The sequence below is a fragment of the Myxine glutinosa genome, chromosome 12, assembly GCF_964187855.1.
Source record: "Myxine glutinosa chromosome 12, kmMyxGlut1.1, whole genome shotgun sequence".
Lineage (NCBI taxonomy): Eukaryota > Metazoa > Chordata > Myxini > Myxiniformes > Myxinidae > Myxine > Myxine glutinosa.
Genome location: NC_136272.1, coordinates 40,933,828 through 40,946,745, shown reverse-complemented (window position 1 = coordinate 40,946,745; position 12,918 = coordinate 40,933,828). Strand labels below are relative to the sequence as shown.

General features: G+C 40.6%; 1 protein-coding gene across 1 annotated transcript in view; it reads left to right on the top strand.

Moving 5' to 3' along the window:
• Nucleotides 1–12,918, top strand: part of LOC137437247 (uncharacterized) — a 119,566-nt gene that overhangs the window by 16,799 nt on the left and 89,849 nt on the right. Inside the window, exons 2-4 of the mRNA XM_068131611.2 lie at nucleotides 1,228–1,285; nucleotides 3,991–4,076; nucleotides 9,861–10,014. Coding sequence (XP_067987712.2) covers nucleotides 1,228–1,285; nucleotides 3,991–4,076; nucleotides 9,861–10,014 — 298 coding nt within the window. The remainder of the gene's footprint in view (nucleotides 1–1,227; nucleotides 1,286–3,990; nucleotides 4,077–9,860; nucleotides 10,015–12,918) is intronic.

The following is a 12,918-nucleotide window of genomic DNA, read 5'->3' as shown; positions in this document are numbered from 1 at the left end:
TGAGCCAAGGAACTAACTAAAATAAAATAATGAAAGGGGATGGGAGAGAGAGAAGATATGAAGGGGAGAGGAAGGCAAATGATTGGGCATACAAGTGGATGTCATTGGGGGGGCGGGGGGGGGGCGGGGTGTAGTGGGAAGGGTCATCGAGATCCAGCACAGGTCCCGGGGCAAACGACGTCGCAGACCACGCCTGCCCCCTCCCACCATTTCTCTCTCTTTTGTAACTTTTTAAAAGAACTTTATTTAATGAAGATCCTAAATTAGAACAGAACAGCAACAAGTTCATTAACAAAGCAAAGTCAAAGCAGCAGCCTTTTTAGCTGATCGTGTGTCGAAAAGTAAATAAATAAAGTACGTACTAACAAATCTATTACATAAGTTGAAGTTCGTGTCTATCTGTGCGTCAGCGGCCGCTGTTGGTGCTGCTTTTGCATTTCTAGCCGGGGTTCCAATCTTGGCCAAGCTATAAACTGTCACCCTGGTGTTTTTCAGACTGGGTGATTCTTCCATGTGTGCGCTGTCCCTACCTACGCTGGACGTTAAACTGGGCGCCCCAGCACTGACAACAGTTGGTGCATGTTAAAGATCCTATGGTGTCCTTCGTGAAGAGTCGGCATGCTATAGCCCTGAGCAAATCACAAATTTGTGTCCTAACCTTAGTCGAATGTCAGGCCTGATCAGCCGGTTCGTGAAAGATTTTGAGTCAAACCTGCCCTGTCCAACCATGCAGGAATGTTTGATTCCAAACAAATCATAACATAATCGTTCACGGGCCATGACTCTTCAATCATGTGATGATGAGGAAGTGAGGAAGAGCCGATGAGGGGTTTCGCTGTAGCGTTGAAATTTTTTTTTTACAGGAGAAGCTCGGGCCTCTCAACCGACTTTGGTACATAGGGCAGTGACACTCCCCCCCCTACCCCCTTGACTCTTGACCCTTGACCTCCCCTCTCATTGGCCTTTGTGGTTGGGATAACTTTCCTATTTTTCATATATAATGTCTTTCAATGAGACCTCTTACAATGGTATGTATGACATTGAAAATGGGATTTTGTGTGACAGTCAAACTGTTGTTGGTTTGAGAAAGTTGGAAGTTTTGAGAAATGTCCACTTAATAGCTTTGATACGGATCAGGAGATAAAAGTTATCATAACATGGGTGCTTTGGGAAACGATTAGAAAGTTGTATTTCTCATTAACCATCCCTTCTTTCCTCATGTCACAGGCCCAAACTATTACGTGGTAAAAAGGTGATGGGGGACACAGATATACATGTGGAACAGGTAAGAATCGTTACTCACATTTAACTTTGTCTTACTTCAATTTAAATATCGTATGCCATTATCAGTATAATGTTTCACAGGTAAGAATAGGAAAATTGTAGGACCACAAGTTTTACGCCTTATTTATCAAAAAATAAGAATCTGAATGCCACATTGTAGTTTTGTTGGCCTCATTTATACTTGGGAAGGAAAAAGGGGCGAATGAGCAAGGCTTCCAGGACTCGGATTGAAGTTACTATTTTAGCAAGTAGAAAGTGAGTTTTCCATATGTCTTGAGTGATGTGAATCGTTGAATCTTCATTTTCTGTCCCATCTTTGTTCCCTCTCCCACATCTCGAAGTCCTCACCCTCCCCCTGCCAACCCTAAGGTGTCAATCCCTTCAACCCTCTCTCAACCCAGCACAATTTCTCACCCCCTTCCTCTCCCCACCCAAAGCCTCAACCTCCCTTCCCAACTCTGTTACATATTTGCTCTCATGCCCCAACCCCATGCCTTCACAATCCCCCTCCCAACCTAAGGCATAAATCCCCTCCTTACCTCAAGCCTTCAAACCCCCTCCCTACGCATTACGGTCACCTGTCCAACTCAATCCTGTGGGATATGCAGAAAAGACAAGTGACCATGAGCAGGTCACGGACCATCACGTTTACCTGTCCAACTCACAATCTAGCGAGATATGTGGAAAAGATATTCGACCATGAGCAGGGCATGGTCTGTCATGGTCGCCTGCCCACTTTTGGTGAAGATCCTGATACCATAGTTTTCTTTGGGATTCTTCACCATTGAGAGATGGGGCCAAAATGATATATAGCACGATATCTCAAAAGGTTGTTGAAGGATTCGGACGAAACGTGGTGGACAGGTTGGGTGTGACAAGGAAGAATTGATTGGATTTTGGTGAAGATTTGAATCCAGATAAGAGAATTTTCTTTAATTTTTCCAAGTGATTCTTCACCCCTGAGAGATGGGCCCAAAAACGATGCATGCTGTTTCAAAATGTTGTGGATGAGTTATGATGAGACTTGGTGGTTGAGTTTGTTAGGTGACAAGAACAAGCGATCAGATTGTGGTTCAGGTCTGGATGCAGATCCGTCCTATTTGTGGGATACAAAACATAAACTGTTCAGCCTGGCAGAGGTATGCTCTCTGCCAGGTGCTGTTCTATTTCGTTATGCATTTAAAACAAATTCCAGGATACTTTTTAAAACAATTATCAGAAGTCTTGTATAACATCCATCCAAATTGATTTCAAGCCTTTTGCATAAGGACCAGGTTTCAGCTCCATATAAAAGAATCATTACCTCCGCCACCAAAGGTGGATGGAGGTTATGTTTTCACCCCTGTCTGTCTGTTTGTCTGTCCGTTTGTGTACAAAATGTCTCAAAGTTGTGGACGTATTCGGACCAAAATTAGCAGAGATGTAGCATATGTGACAAGGACGAAATGATTAGATTTTTGTGAAGATCCGGATTCGGATCCGGCTAGTAGAATTTTTTAAAAGTGATTCTTCACCATTGGGAGATTGGGCCAAAAACTATACATAGCAGGATATCTCAAACTGTTGTGGACGGATTTGGATGAAACTTGGTGGACTGGTTGTGTATCTGACAATGACGATTCGATTCGATTTTGGTGAAGAGCTGAATATGGATTCGGATATGAGAATTATATAATTTTTAAGGGATTCTTCACCATTGGGAGATGCGGTTAAAACCAACATATAGCAGGATATCTCAAAAATCCTGGGTGGATTTGGATGAAACTTAGTGGACAGGTTGTGCGTGTGACAAGGAAGATTCTATTCAATCTTGGTGAAGATCTGGATTCAACTATATGAATTTTTTAGTGATTCTTCACCATTGGGTGATATGGCCAACCAGGCAGAGGTATGTTCTCGACTGATTCTATTTTCTACCATTCTATTTTCAACTGTACTATAAAACCTTTTTGGATTCCTTCCGATTTAGTTTTGTACCATTCCATATTCTATCCATTATTTAACATGTTGACCAGCCTTGTGCTATCCTACTGCTGGCTTAATTATCTGTGGATTATATCTATGAGTTTGTGAATCTTCAAGTAATTTACTCTTCGCAATCAGCTCCATGGACTTCTTTTTTTTTTTCAATGAATGCTCAGCATCAGTGTTTAAGAATATATACCAGTTTGGTTTTTTCATTATTCATGAGCAATCCAACCGTAGCTGCCTCCATCTCGATGTTATTTTGTGACGATTGACTTTCTTCTAGCAATTTCATCTGCAAAATATTGTTTTAAATGTATCCTGGAAATTGTTTTAAATGCATAACGAAATAGAACAGCACCTGGCAGAGAGCATACCTCTGCCAGGCTGAACAGTTTATGTTTTGTATCCCACAAATAGGACGGATCCGCATCCAGACCTGAACCAAAATCTTAATCTGTATCTGTTATCTAAATAAATCAAAATCTGTTATCTATCTTTCTCGATATCTTCAGGAAGATCATAATTGTTATCATTTTTTGTTTACATATAGAAGTACAATAGCAGTGACATGGTGAGTAAATTAAAATGCACTGCATCTTGTTTTTTGAGTTGCATATTTTAGTTGATTGGCAGAGGGTACTCGGTGCAGAGTATAGATCACATTTTACACACGTTGTGTGCAATGAACTGTGTGACTTTTGAAGATAACTGAACTTTGTTAACATTTTGTGAATGCAGGCTTCTTTCGCTGAGCTCGGACTAGTTGGGTCCCCTGGACGACCTCCTCTCATAACCATCCGTCCAGCTAATGGCACACTGCCGCGGTAACTATTTGCTGACTTTGTTTGTTTTGAAACTCATGAAACGATGCTTCAAGTTCCTGTACAATCCTATTATACAAGCCAAGTCTCTGCACTACTTTCAGATGAAGAGTTGCTTTCGAAAATGTATTAATATTGCGGTTTTCAACATTCTGAATTGACCACGTATAATATAATATACAGTAAATTGAATGTCAAATTTTTTGCTTGTGCCTTATTATTTCAAAACATTACCCCATTTTAGCATCTATGAAAAAAAAAAAAAACTTTGGCTCCAAAATTAGATATATTTACTCCCATTTAGCCCATTATATTATATCCTCTCAGCCAATCAGCAACCTCCTTGCATTTTTGTTTCAAAGTATGTTGGTCGACTGATCTGTCTTCTGTTAAGAAAAGTTTTAAAAGGGGGAATTTGACAATTTTTCGGCATTTGCTTCTTTCACAAAGTTGTCACTTCATAGGAGGACAATAGTCGCAGACAGGTTGATGACCTCTGATATGCATCACAAACAGGTTAATGGACTCTATTTTTTTTCTACCTCTTCTTCGGTTATGCGATTCTCCCTCATCTCCCTCAGCCCTCTGACTCCAGGATGAGCCCTCTGACTCCCAGCAACTCCAAGATGTGTGCATCCTTGCAGTAACCTATTCCAGGTTAAACTTCTCAAATCAAGGCTGATTGCACACCTTAACTCTTGTTTCTCACTTCTCCCATCTGTGGAACCGCCTTCCTGTACCACCAATCCTTACCCACAACCCTCCTCCATCATTACCCACAATCTTTCTTTACTTAAAGTTTTCAATGAAAAGCTTACAGTTGTCATTAAAACCATAAAAAGGAAATTGCGAAAAACCGACCTTCTGTGGTAAGTCCATTATCAATTGCAATATCCCAGCTATGGTAGGCTGTAGTAACAGGGCTTCTAACCAACAATATAAAGGCTTTTATCTCGCAACACTACTGAATGCCAAACACTTTGAACCAACTGTTAATATGTTTTCTTGTCCACCATGATGGTGTGAAGGTAGCACATTCACTTTTTAACTGTCTTGTCTGCTTCCCCTAATGACTGACTGGCCAGGAAATGTTGAAGACGGATACTTATCCTAGCTCAATTATGTGCTAGTTTTACAAATTTCTGCAAAAAAGTGCCCAGCCATTATTTGCCAATGTGTACTGGCAAGGCAGGAAATATTATGATTATGATTATATACCTGGAAAAATAAAGATATATTATCTTTTTCAATGACCATTATTGCTTCACAGATTGAGTTGGAGGAGTCGAAGTTTAAGCTGCGATGCTATGGTCGATTGTTGCAGAGCTGACACCCAGACAGCGGCTATAGTGGCAGTTGAAACTGTTGCATATAAGGAACAGAGAGTTGGTATGCATGGTTACGAGTTGATCCATTTTAGAGGAATGAGTTATCTTGATTTGGTGGACAGTAAACCACACCAACGAACATTTGAGTTGAGGAGAGGATTGTTCGAACAAAAGTATTCCAGTGACCATGGAGGGATTTGCCTGGACAGTGAGGAATGGGTGGCAGGAGTGGGGATTTGGGTGGCAGGTAACAGTGTGGAGAGACATGATGTGTGGGATACAGACATGAGAGCGTTCATTGCCATGGGTTGAGTTGCCCTTCTGGATACCAAGTTTAGCCAAACAAAGACAGATATGTGTGGGTGAACGCACACATGAAATTGGCACTTTTGGATTGAGACGACAGGTCATGGAGCACAGGTTTGCAAGTGAATCAGAAAGGGAACAGCAGAGGTAGGAAGAAGAAGCTGTTTGGGTGTGAGGTGTTTGGAAAGGACAGTAAAGGGAGATGAAGCATTTGATGTCATTTTAAAAAGCTTTGAATATAAATAAGTAAACAATTTGTTCTGTAATTAACAATGAATTTTGTTATGAGTAGTTAAATAACAAGTGAATGAATGTGTAAGAGACTCAGTTGTGGAGATTTTTTAGGGTTTTATAAAAAAAAATTATATACCATTTTTTATTCGTCTTTTAAAAAAATATAATTGGGTTGAAAAGAGTGGCCACACAAATGCTATGCACTCAAAATGGTTCTGCTTGTTCTTTCCTAAATGCCCAGACAACATTGAAGCACACACTGCCTGCTCATTGACTTCTTTGCTCTCTGCTGTGTCTTGATGTTAATGTGCTGAATGCAATGTTCAAGCTCCTCCGTGAGCCTTACACACTATTGGAAATGAAAGTGCTCAACTTTTGTAGAGAGCCACGCCTGCCTGCAAGACTAATACATTAAGGATCGACAAGAAAGGATTGGTGATCCTCGCCTATTTGACAAAGATAAAATTGCCTTATTATGAGCTGTACATCATGACCCTGTTCCTTGATTCTTATGAGTCATTTTACAGTTTCGGAGCATATTCCCGAGATAGTCCTTGTCATTAGATTTTGGAGGATGAAAAGCAGCTTGAAAATTCCTCTTTCAATTGAGTCTGGGGTTGGTCTGTTTCATGTTATTACACAGCATAATGCTTAAATGCTTTTGGATGAATATGGATTCCAGTCTTTTCGCTTGATTTTGATGAACAAATAATTGATAGAAAATTTGGGGCAAAAAGCAAAAAATGAAAAATGTTGTTTAAATGAAACTCGAGAAATGCAAAAATCAATTGTTTATTATGGCCATCATCCCCCAAAGAAGTCCAGTTCCATTGTTATCCATGATTTTGTGATAAATTTGTTTCCAATTTCCTGATAAATTGCATGAATAAATTCCAGTCATTACAGCTAATGCCATGGGATTTTTTTTTCATTTCTTCCAGCAGATATAGACTTTTAGAGTTTAAAATTTAGGAATATCTCAAACATTTAATTTGTAAAACAACATCACTCATTTGAGAAGGAAATTATACTTTAGATTAATCTCACAAGGCATGGAGAAACGTATCGGCAATAAGTAGGCTGTGATGAAATGTCAGAAACAGATGTGTAAAAGATGATTAACACTAGACTTGATGGACTTTATATCCGATTTCAGTCGACCCAATGATGATTATGATATAATGGTTAGACTTCAAAGCATTGAGTCTGAGGTCGGTGGTTTTACCCCGGTTGAATCATATCAGACTTTTAAAATCGTACGTGCTGCTTCCTTGCTTGATGTTCACCATTTAAAAAAGGATCGAGCACTGGCAAACTTCCATAAGTTAGCAACCATTGTGCAGGTGAGATGAGCCCAATTGCCTTCCTCCTGCGATGAAGTTCTTTGTGAGGGAGTTCTTCTTATTATTATTATTTTACTTCTCATTATTAGGGTTCCAAGCCTTCCAGGCTGGGAAACTTATTGTTTTTGTTTTATTTATTTTTCTTCTTGCACCACATTCCGTGTGGCTTTTGCGGGTTTATTTGTTTTAAATGAATTTTCTCGGCAACTGTTGGTCCGATTGAGATTTCCGAGAAATGTAAGATTTCCAAGAAATGTTCGGCGGTTTCCGAGAAATAGAATTTTAATTATTTGCTTTTAATCCAAGATGGCTGCCATACCACGTGACCTGTGACGTCACAATTATCATAAAACATTCTGCATGGGTGTCACTCCTACCCTGAAAGTTTCGTCTCAAACGTATGGTTGCTGAGAAAGACTAGGTTTAGCCCGGATGGACAGAAGGACGGGCGGACGGACAACCTGAAAACATAATGCCTCCGGTGAATTTGTCGGTGGAGGCATAAAAATAATATTCTACCTACATTCAGAAAGCTTTGCTCTTACACGAGCCTCGATCTTGTATACAAAAAAGAAAAGAAAAAGAAAGGAATCCTTGAAAGGCGTAATGAAGTGGTCTAAAAAGGAACAACCAAAACTAAAAGGTTTACTCCCCGTCATGAATGAATATCGCTGTAGAAAAAGGAAGGAAGGAAGGAAGCGATGAAGTGAGGGCTTGAGAGCCCAATTGCCACAAAATTGCTATTTTACAACCAATATTTGGCTTTTTAGATTTTTTTTTACTTGCAAAATAGAAGATTTTCAAGTACTAGGGCATGCCCGTACTATATCTATATCTAAAATTATATCCCCCCCCCTCTATTTACATGAAATGGTTTGGTCCAAAGCGAACGGCTTGCGGAGTTTGGTAAAGAAATCGCCATAGCATGCACAAACGCGCAGGAAAGCGAAAGAATCGCAAATTAGTTTTTATTAGTTTTAAAACATCGTTTAACGCCAACATAGCGCCAACATAGTTGTGAAATAAATGAATACGCTCTCAAATGTGCCGTCCGAGGCAGAGTCTGTTCGCCACGTTCGGCACACGTGATAGCTCGCTGCTCTCTGATTGGTTGAATCGTTTTTTGGACATAGCTCGGTAACTACTTGTCCGATTAATTTCAAACCTTGAAAAGGCACATCCTCGGGTCCCCAGCAATATACCTGGCAAGTTTCAAGTATATCGGACCCGTGGTTGTCGAGAAACAGCGGTCACAGACAAACGAACAAACACACACACAGACACACACACACACACACACACACACACACACACACACACACACACACACAGAGATTACTGGAATTATAGATAGATATTGGTTGGTTGCGTTTGTGGTTCTGTCTGTTTGTTTGTCTGTTTGTCACCGGCCTACAGGTCACAATTCTAAACTGATCGTCACGAAACTTCACCAAGTTGTATAGGTCGTCCCAATTGAGAATCCTATTGATTTTTTGGTCCAAGGTCATCTGGAGGTCAAATTTATAAAACCGCCATTTTGAATCCGATTGACTTGAAAATTGAATAGCATTTGTATATTGTCACTAAATTGGGAAATGAACATATTTTTGAGGTCAATAGGTCAACGGTCAACTCAAGGTCAAATTTTTAAAATCATCAATTTTCATCTAAAAAAAACGTGTCAATTTTCATCCGATTGACTTGAAAATTAAACAGCATTTGCACATCGAGTCAATAAATAGGGAAACCAACTATTTTTGAGGTCAAAGGTCAACTCGAGGTCAATCTTCCAAAATCATCATTTTTCATCTGAAAAATCGTCACTTTTCTTCCTATTAACCCGAGCTTTGATCAAGATTGTCAATTTTAATCTTGATGAAATGGACAATTTGCTGTATCGATGGAATATTTTTTTCTTGGGGAGGGGGGGGGGGGGGCGATTTTGCAAGTATCATGCTCCGCATGAGGGCTTCTTGTTTGTTTGTTTGTCTGTCACCTACACGTCACGATTTCAAACAAAACTTCACAAAACTTCACCAGATGGTAAAGTTGGTCATAAGGAAGTAGCCGATTGATTTTGGGGTCAAAGGTCATCCTGAGGTCGACTTTTCTAAAATTCTCATTTTTCATCCGATTGACTTGAAAATTTAACAGCATTTACATAGTCACTAAATTGGAAAACCAACTATTTTTTAGGTTAAAAGGTCAAAAGTCAACTCGAGGTCAAACTTCCAAAATCATCAATTTTCATCTGAAAAATCATCAATTGTCATCCGTTTGACCTGAGCTTTATTTAAGATGGTCAATTTTAATCTTAATGAAATTGACAATTTGATGTATCCATGGCAACCTTTTTTGGGGGGAGGGGCGGATTTGTGCTCTGCATGACGTCGTTTTGTTGATTTTTTTTTTTTAATTTTGGATTGCTCTTGAGTCTGGGGGATGGGGGTGAGTTGATTGGGCTTTTTCTTTTGGAATGAAAGCCAGTGCAGTGCGTTATTCAAATAAACTGTATTGTGGGGTTTTTATTCGCTGTCATTGCTGTTCCTTCACCTTACCGTTACTCTTTTCGCTAGATCCTACACGCCAGACCTTGTGCTTCTTCGGCAGTGTGTCCGTGATGGAACAGGGAGGGATTATCGGCCTTTTGTGCTTGCTCTCGCTTATGCTGGTATTCCCTCTGTCAACTCTCTCGAGTCAGCACTGCAATTTGGCGAACGTGCCTGGGTGGTAAGTTGCGAAGATGTTAAGCCTTTTGTTATGAAATTGGAACAAAATCATGCACTGGTGTCCCCTTTATCATAGGTTTCCCATTGTTTGAACTGTCTGTGCTTCTGTACTTGTAATATGGTGACTATTCAAATTCCTATCCCACTGGCAAGGCAATGGCAAACCATCAGAGATGTATTTCCTTGTATTTTCTGCATTTCCTGCTTTGGCAGCAAGATGTATTTCCTGCTTTGGCAGCACTATATTCTTCCAGGGATGGTATTTATAAATTGCCCTGATGATGATGATTCCTTAAAAATCCATCATTTATGCATTGAAATAATTAGACAAAGGGAAAATAGCTCAGGAAATTCATACTGTCTCATGAATGTTGAAAAAAAAAAACAAACAAACATAAAAACAGACTTCATTGCAAAATATGTTAAAGAAAATATAAATCCAAAAACCTTTCCCTCCCCCACCATGTAATGCCACTTTGAGATGCGTGTGTGTGCCGTTCCTCAGATGGACGTTAAACTAGGTGCCCCATCTGCCAACATTAGTTGGTTGACGTTAAAGATCTCTCGGTGCCCTTCTCAAGGAGTAGGTGAGCTGTCGCTGGCACTCTGAACAAATTCCCAATTCCTGCCCTGACTATTCATGGGAGAGTGATGGCAAACTGCCCAGCATGATCCCAAGCCTAGAAACTGCTCCAGCAGAACAAATGCTATGTATCAGAGTATGATACTTTGGATTGGATAAAAGCTCATTTAAACAGAATGACCACCTTTATACCTGCCACATGCCGCAAGTCAAGAAGAGCTTTGTGTTGTTGCTGCTGCTGCTGTTGTTGTTGGGGGTAGATTTTTGAAATTTGTACACATTGGACGGACAGCTGCCAGACCACACCCACATCTGTCGCTTGAATCCACCCACCATAGCACCGAAACAAAATGATATTGCCGCCATTTTGGTTTTCTGGTGGGCCTAACACATTAGGCCTGTAGGCCTCTGCTGATTATACACTGCTCAGGTTTGTTGCATTAGATTTCCATCGGCTTTGCTTGGGTCGAGTGTTACTCACAATGAGGAACCTCGAAAAATCTAATCACATGTCGAATGATAGTAAAGTTTAAATATCCCAGCATAATGCACGGTAATCAAGTTTTACTTTACGTTATGTAATTGTAATGTAATGCTGTTCCTGCTCCATGTGTGTTTTGGGTTCCATGTTTTGTGAAATACAATATGCCCTTGCAATTCGGACGGGATCGTGTGGGATCTCGTGAGAGCACTCCACACAGCAATGGGCTGCCGAATAAAGCAGTTATCTTACATGGTGTCAGAAGTTAACCGAACTCGCTGCTCTGTACATTTTAGTTGTTGATTATTATTCGAAATTTGTGGAGCTACGTGATCTCAAGGATATGAGAAGCCGCACAATGATTGATGCTCTAAAGTCCATTTTTTGTCGGCATGGTATTGTCGTGGATCCACAGAATACCTGAGGGTCTTAGGAGTGACGATGCATTCTTGTTGGTGTCCAGAGAGTTCAAGTTGTTCTGATTTGATTACGGCATTCACCAAACTACTTCAAGCCCTCGATTGGCTCGTGCTAACGGTGAAGCTGAAATACCAGTGCAGACTAAATAAAATTGTGGAAAAATAGAAGAGGGCAAACATTTAGCTTTGTTGGACGACCGCACAACTCCCCTGGAAGGACTGCACTTGTCCCCTGCACAGTTGATGATGGGTGGAAGAGCACGTAACAAGTTGCCTGCAAAGCGCAGCTTACTTGTACCAACATCCTATAGCTTTCATGATGTTGAACAACATTTTGACATGGAGAAGACCAAGCAGAAGTTGTATCATAATCGGGTAGCGTGAGAACGGCCACCTTTAGTTCAGGGTTAGCAGGTCCGCATGGAAACACCGCCAGGCGATAGCAAATGGGTTGCTGGTGAGATCATACATAAACACGAGTAGCCTAGGTCATACGTGCTCCAAGCAGGCAACCATTTGATCTGCCAACATCTCTGATCTTCAAGCAAGCTGGCAAATCACACTGGCTATGTGTGCGTACCAGATATTGGAAGATGGGACTTTGATGAGCACAATGCTTCCTCCCCTTCTCCTGCCACCTGTGATGATCACCATAATGTTTCTCCTGTGTCCCCACTGTTGGGTTTGAACAGTTTCACGAGTCTGTTGCCTACACTACTCGCTCAGGCCATGTTGTAAAACGTTCGGACAAACCTGATCTTTGGTTTGATTTTTTTTTATTTATTCTTAAGGAGAGGAGATTTAATGCTGTTCCTGCTCCATGTGTGTGTTTGGTTCTGTTTTGTGAAATATACCATATGCCCTTGCGACTCAGACAGGATCGTGTGGGATATAGTGAGAGCATGCCACGCAGCTATGCCTGACGAATAATGCAAATATCTTGCAGTAATCAAACGTTACGTTGCGCAAATTACTTTAAAAAATAGTTACGTGATTTTTGAACGGCCCCATGTTGAAGTTGAGCAATCCGTGACCATGTGACGAATCGGCTCGTTGTGATATGACCGTGGGGAGGGTGACATGGATAAGAGGTGTCGAGTTTATTTTTAAGTGGGGAAGCCGCTTCAATGTTTGGCTATGTCCTTCCTTCCTTCCGTCCATCCATCCGTCAAAATGAAGAAGAACCACCTCTCTAACTCACAATATATTATTGTAAAGAGTTCTAAAGAGTAATTCTAGAGCAGTCTTACAGGTAATCCTAAAGGGTTCTAAAGGGTAATTCTATTAGGTTTTAAAGGGCAATTCTAAAGAGTTCTAAAGGGTAATTCTAATAGGTTTCATTTGTTTCTAGGCTTTGCCTGTTTCATATTAAAAATCGCACCTGTGTCCCAAGGAAGCGGTTCAGTTTGGAATTTTAAAAAG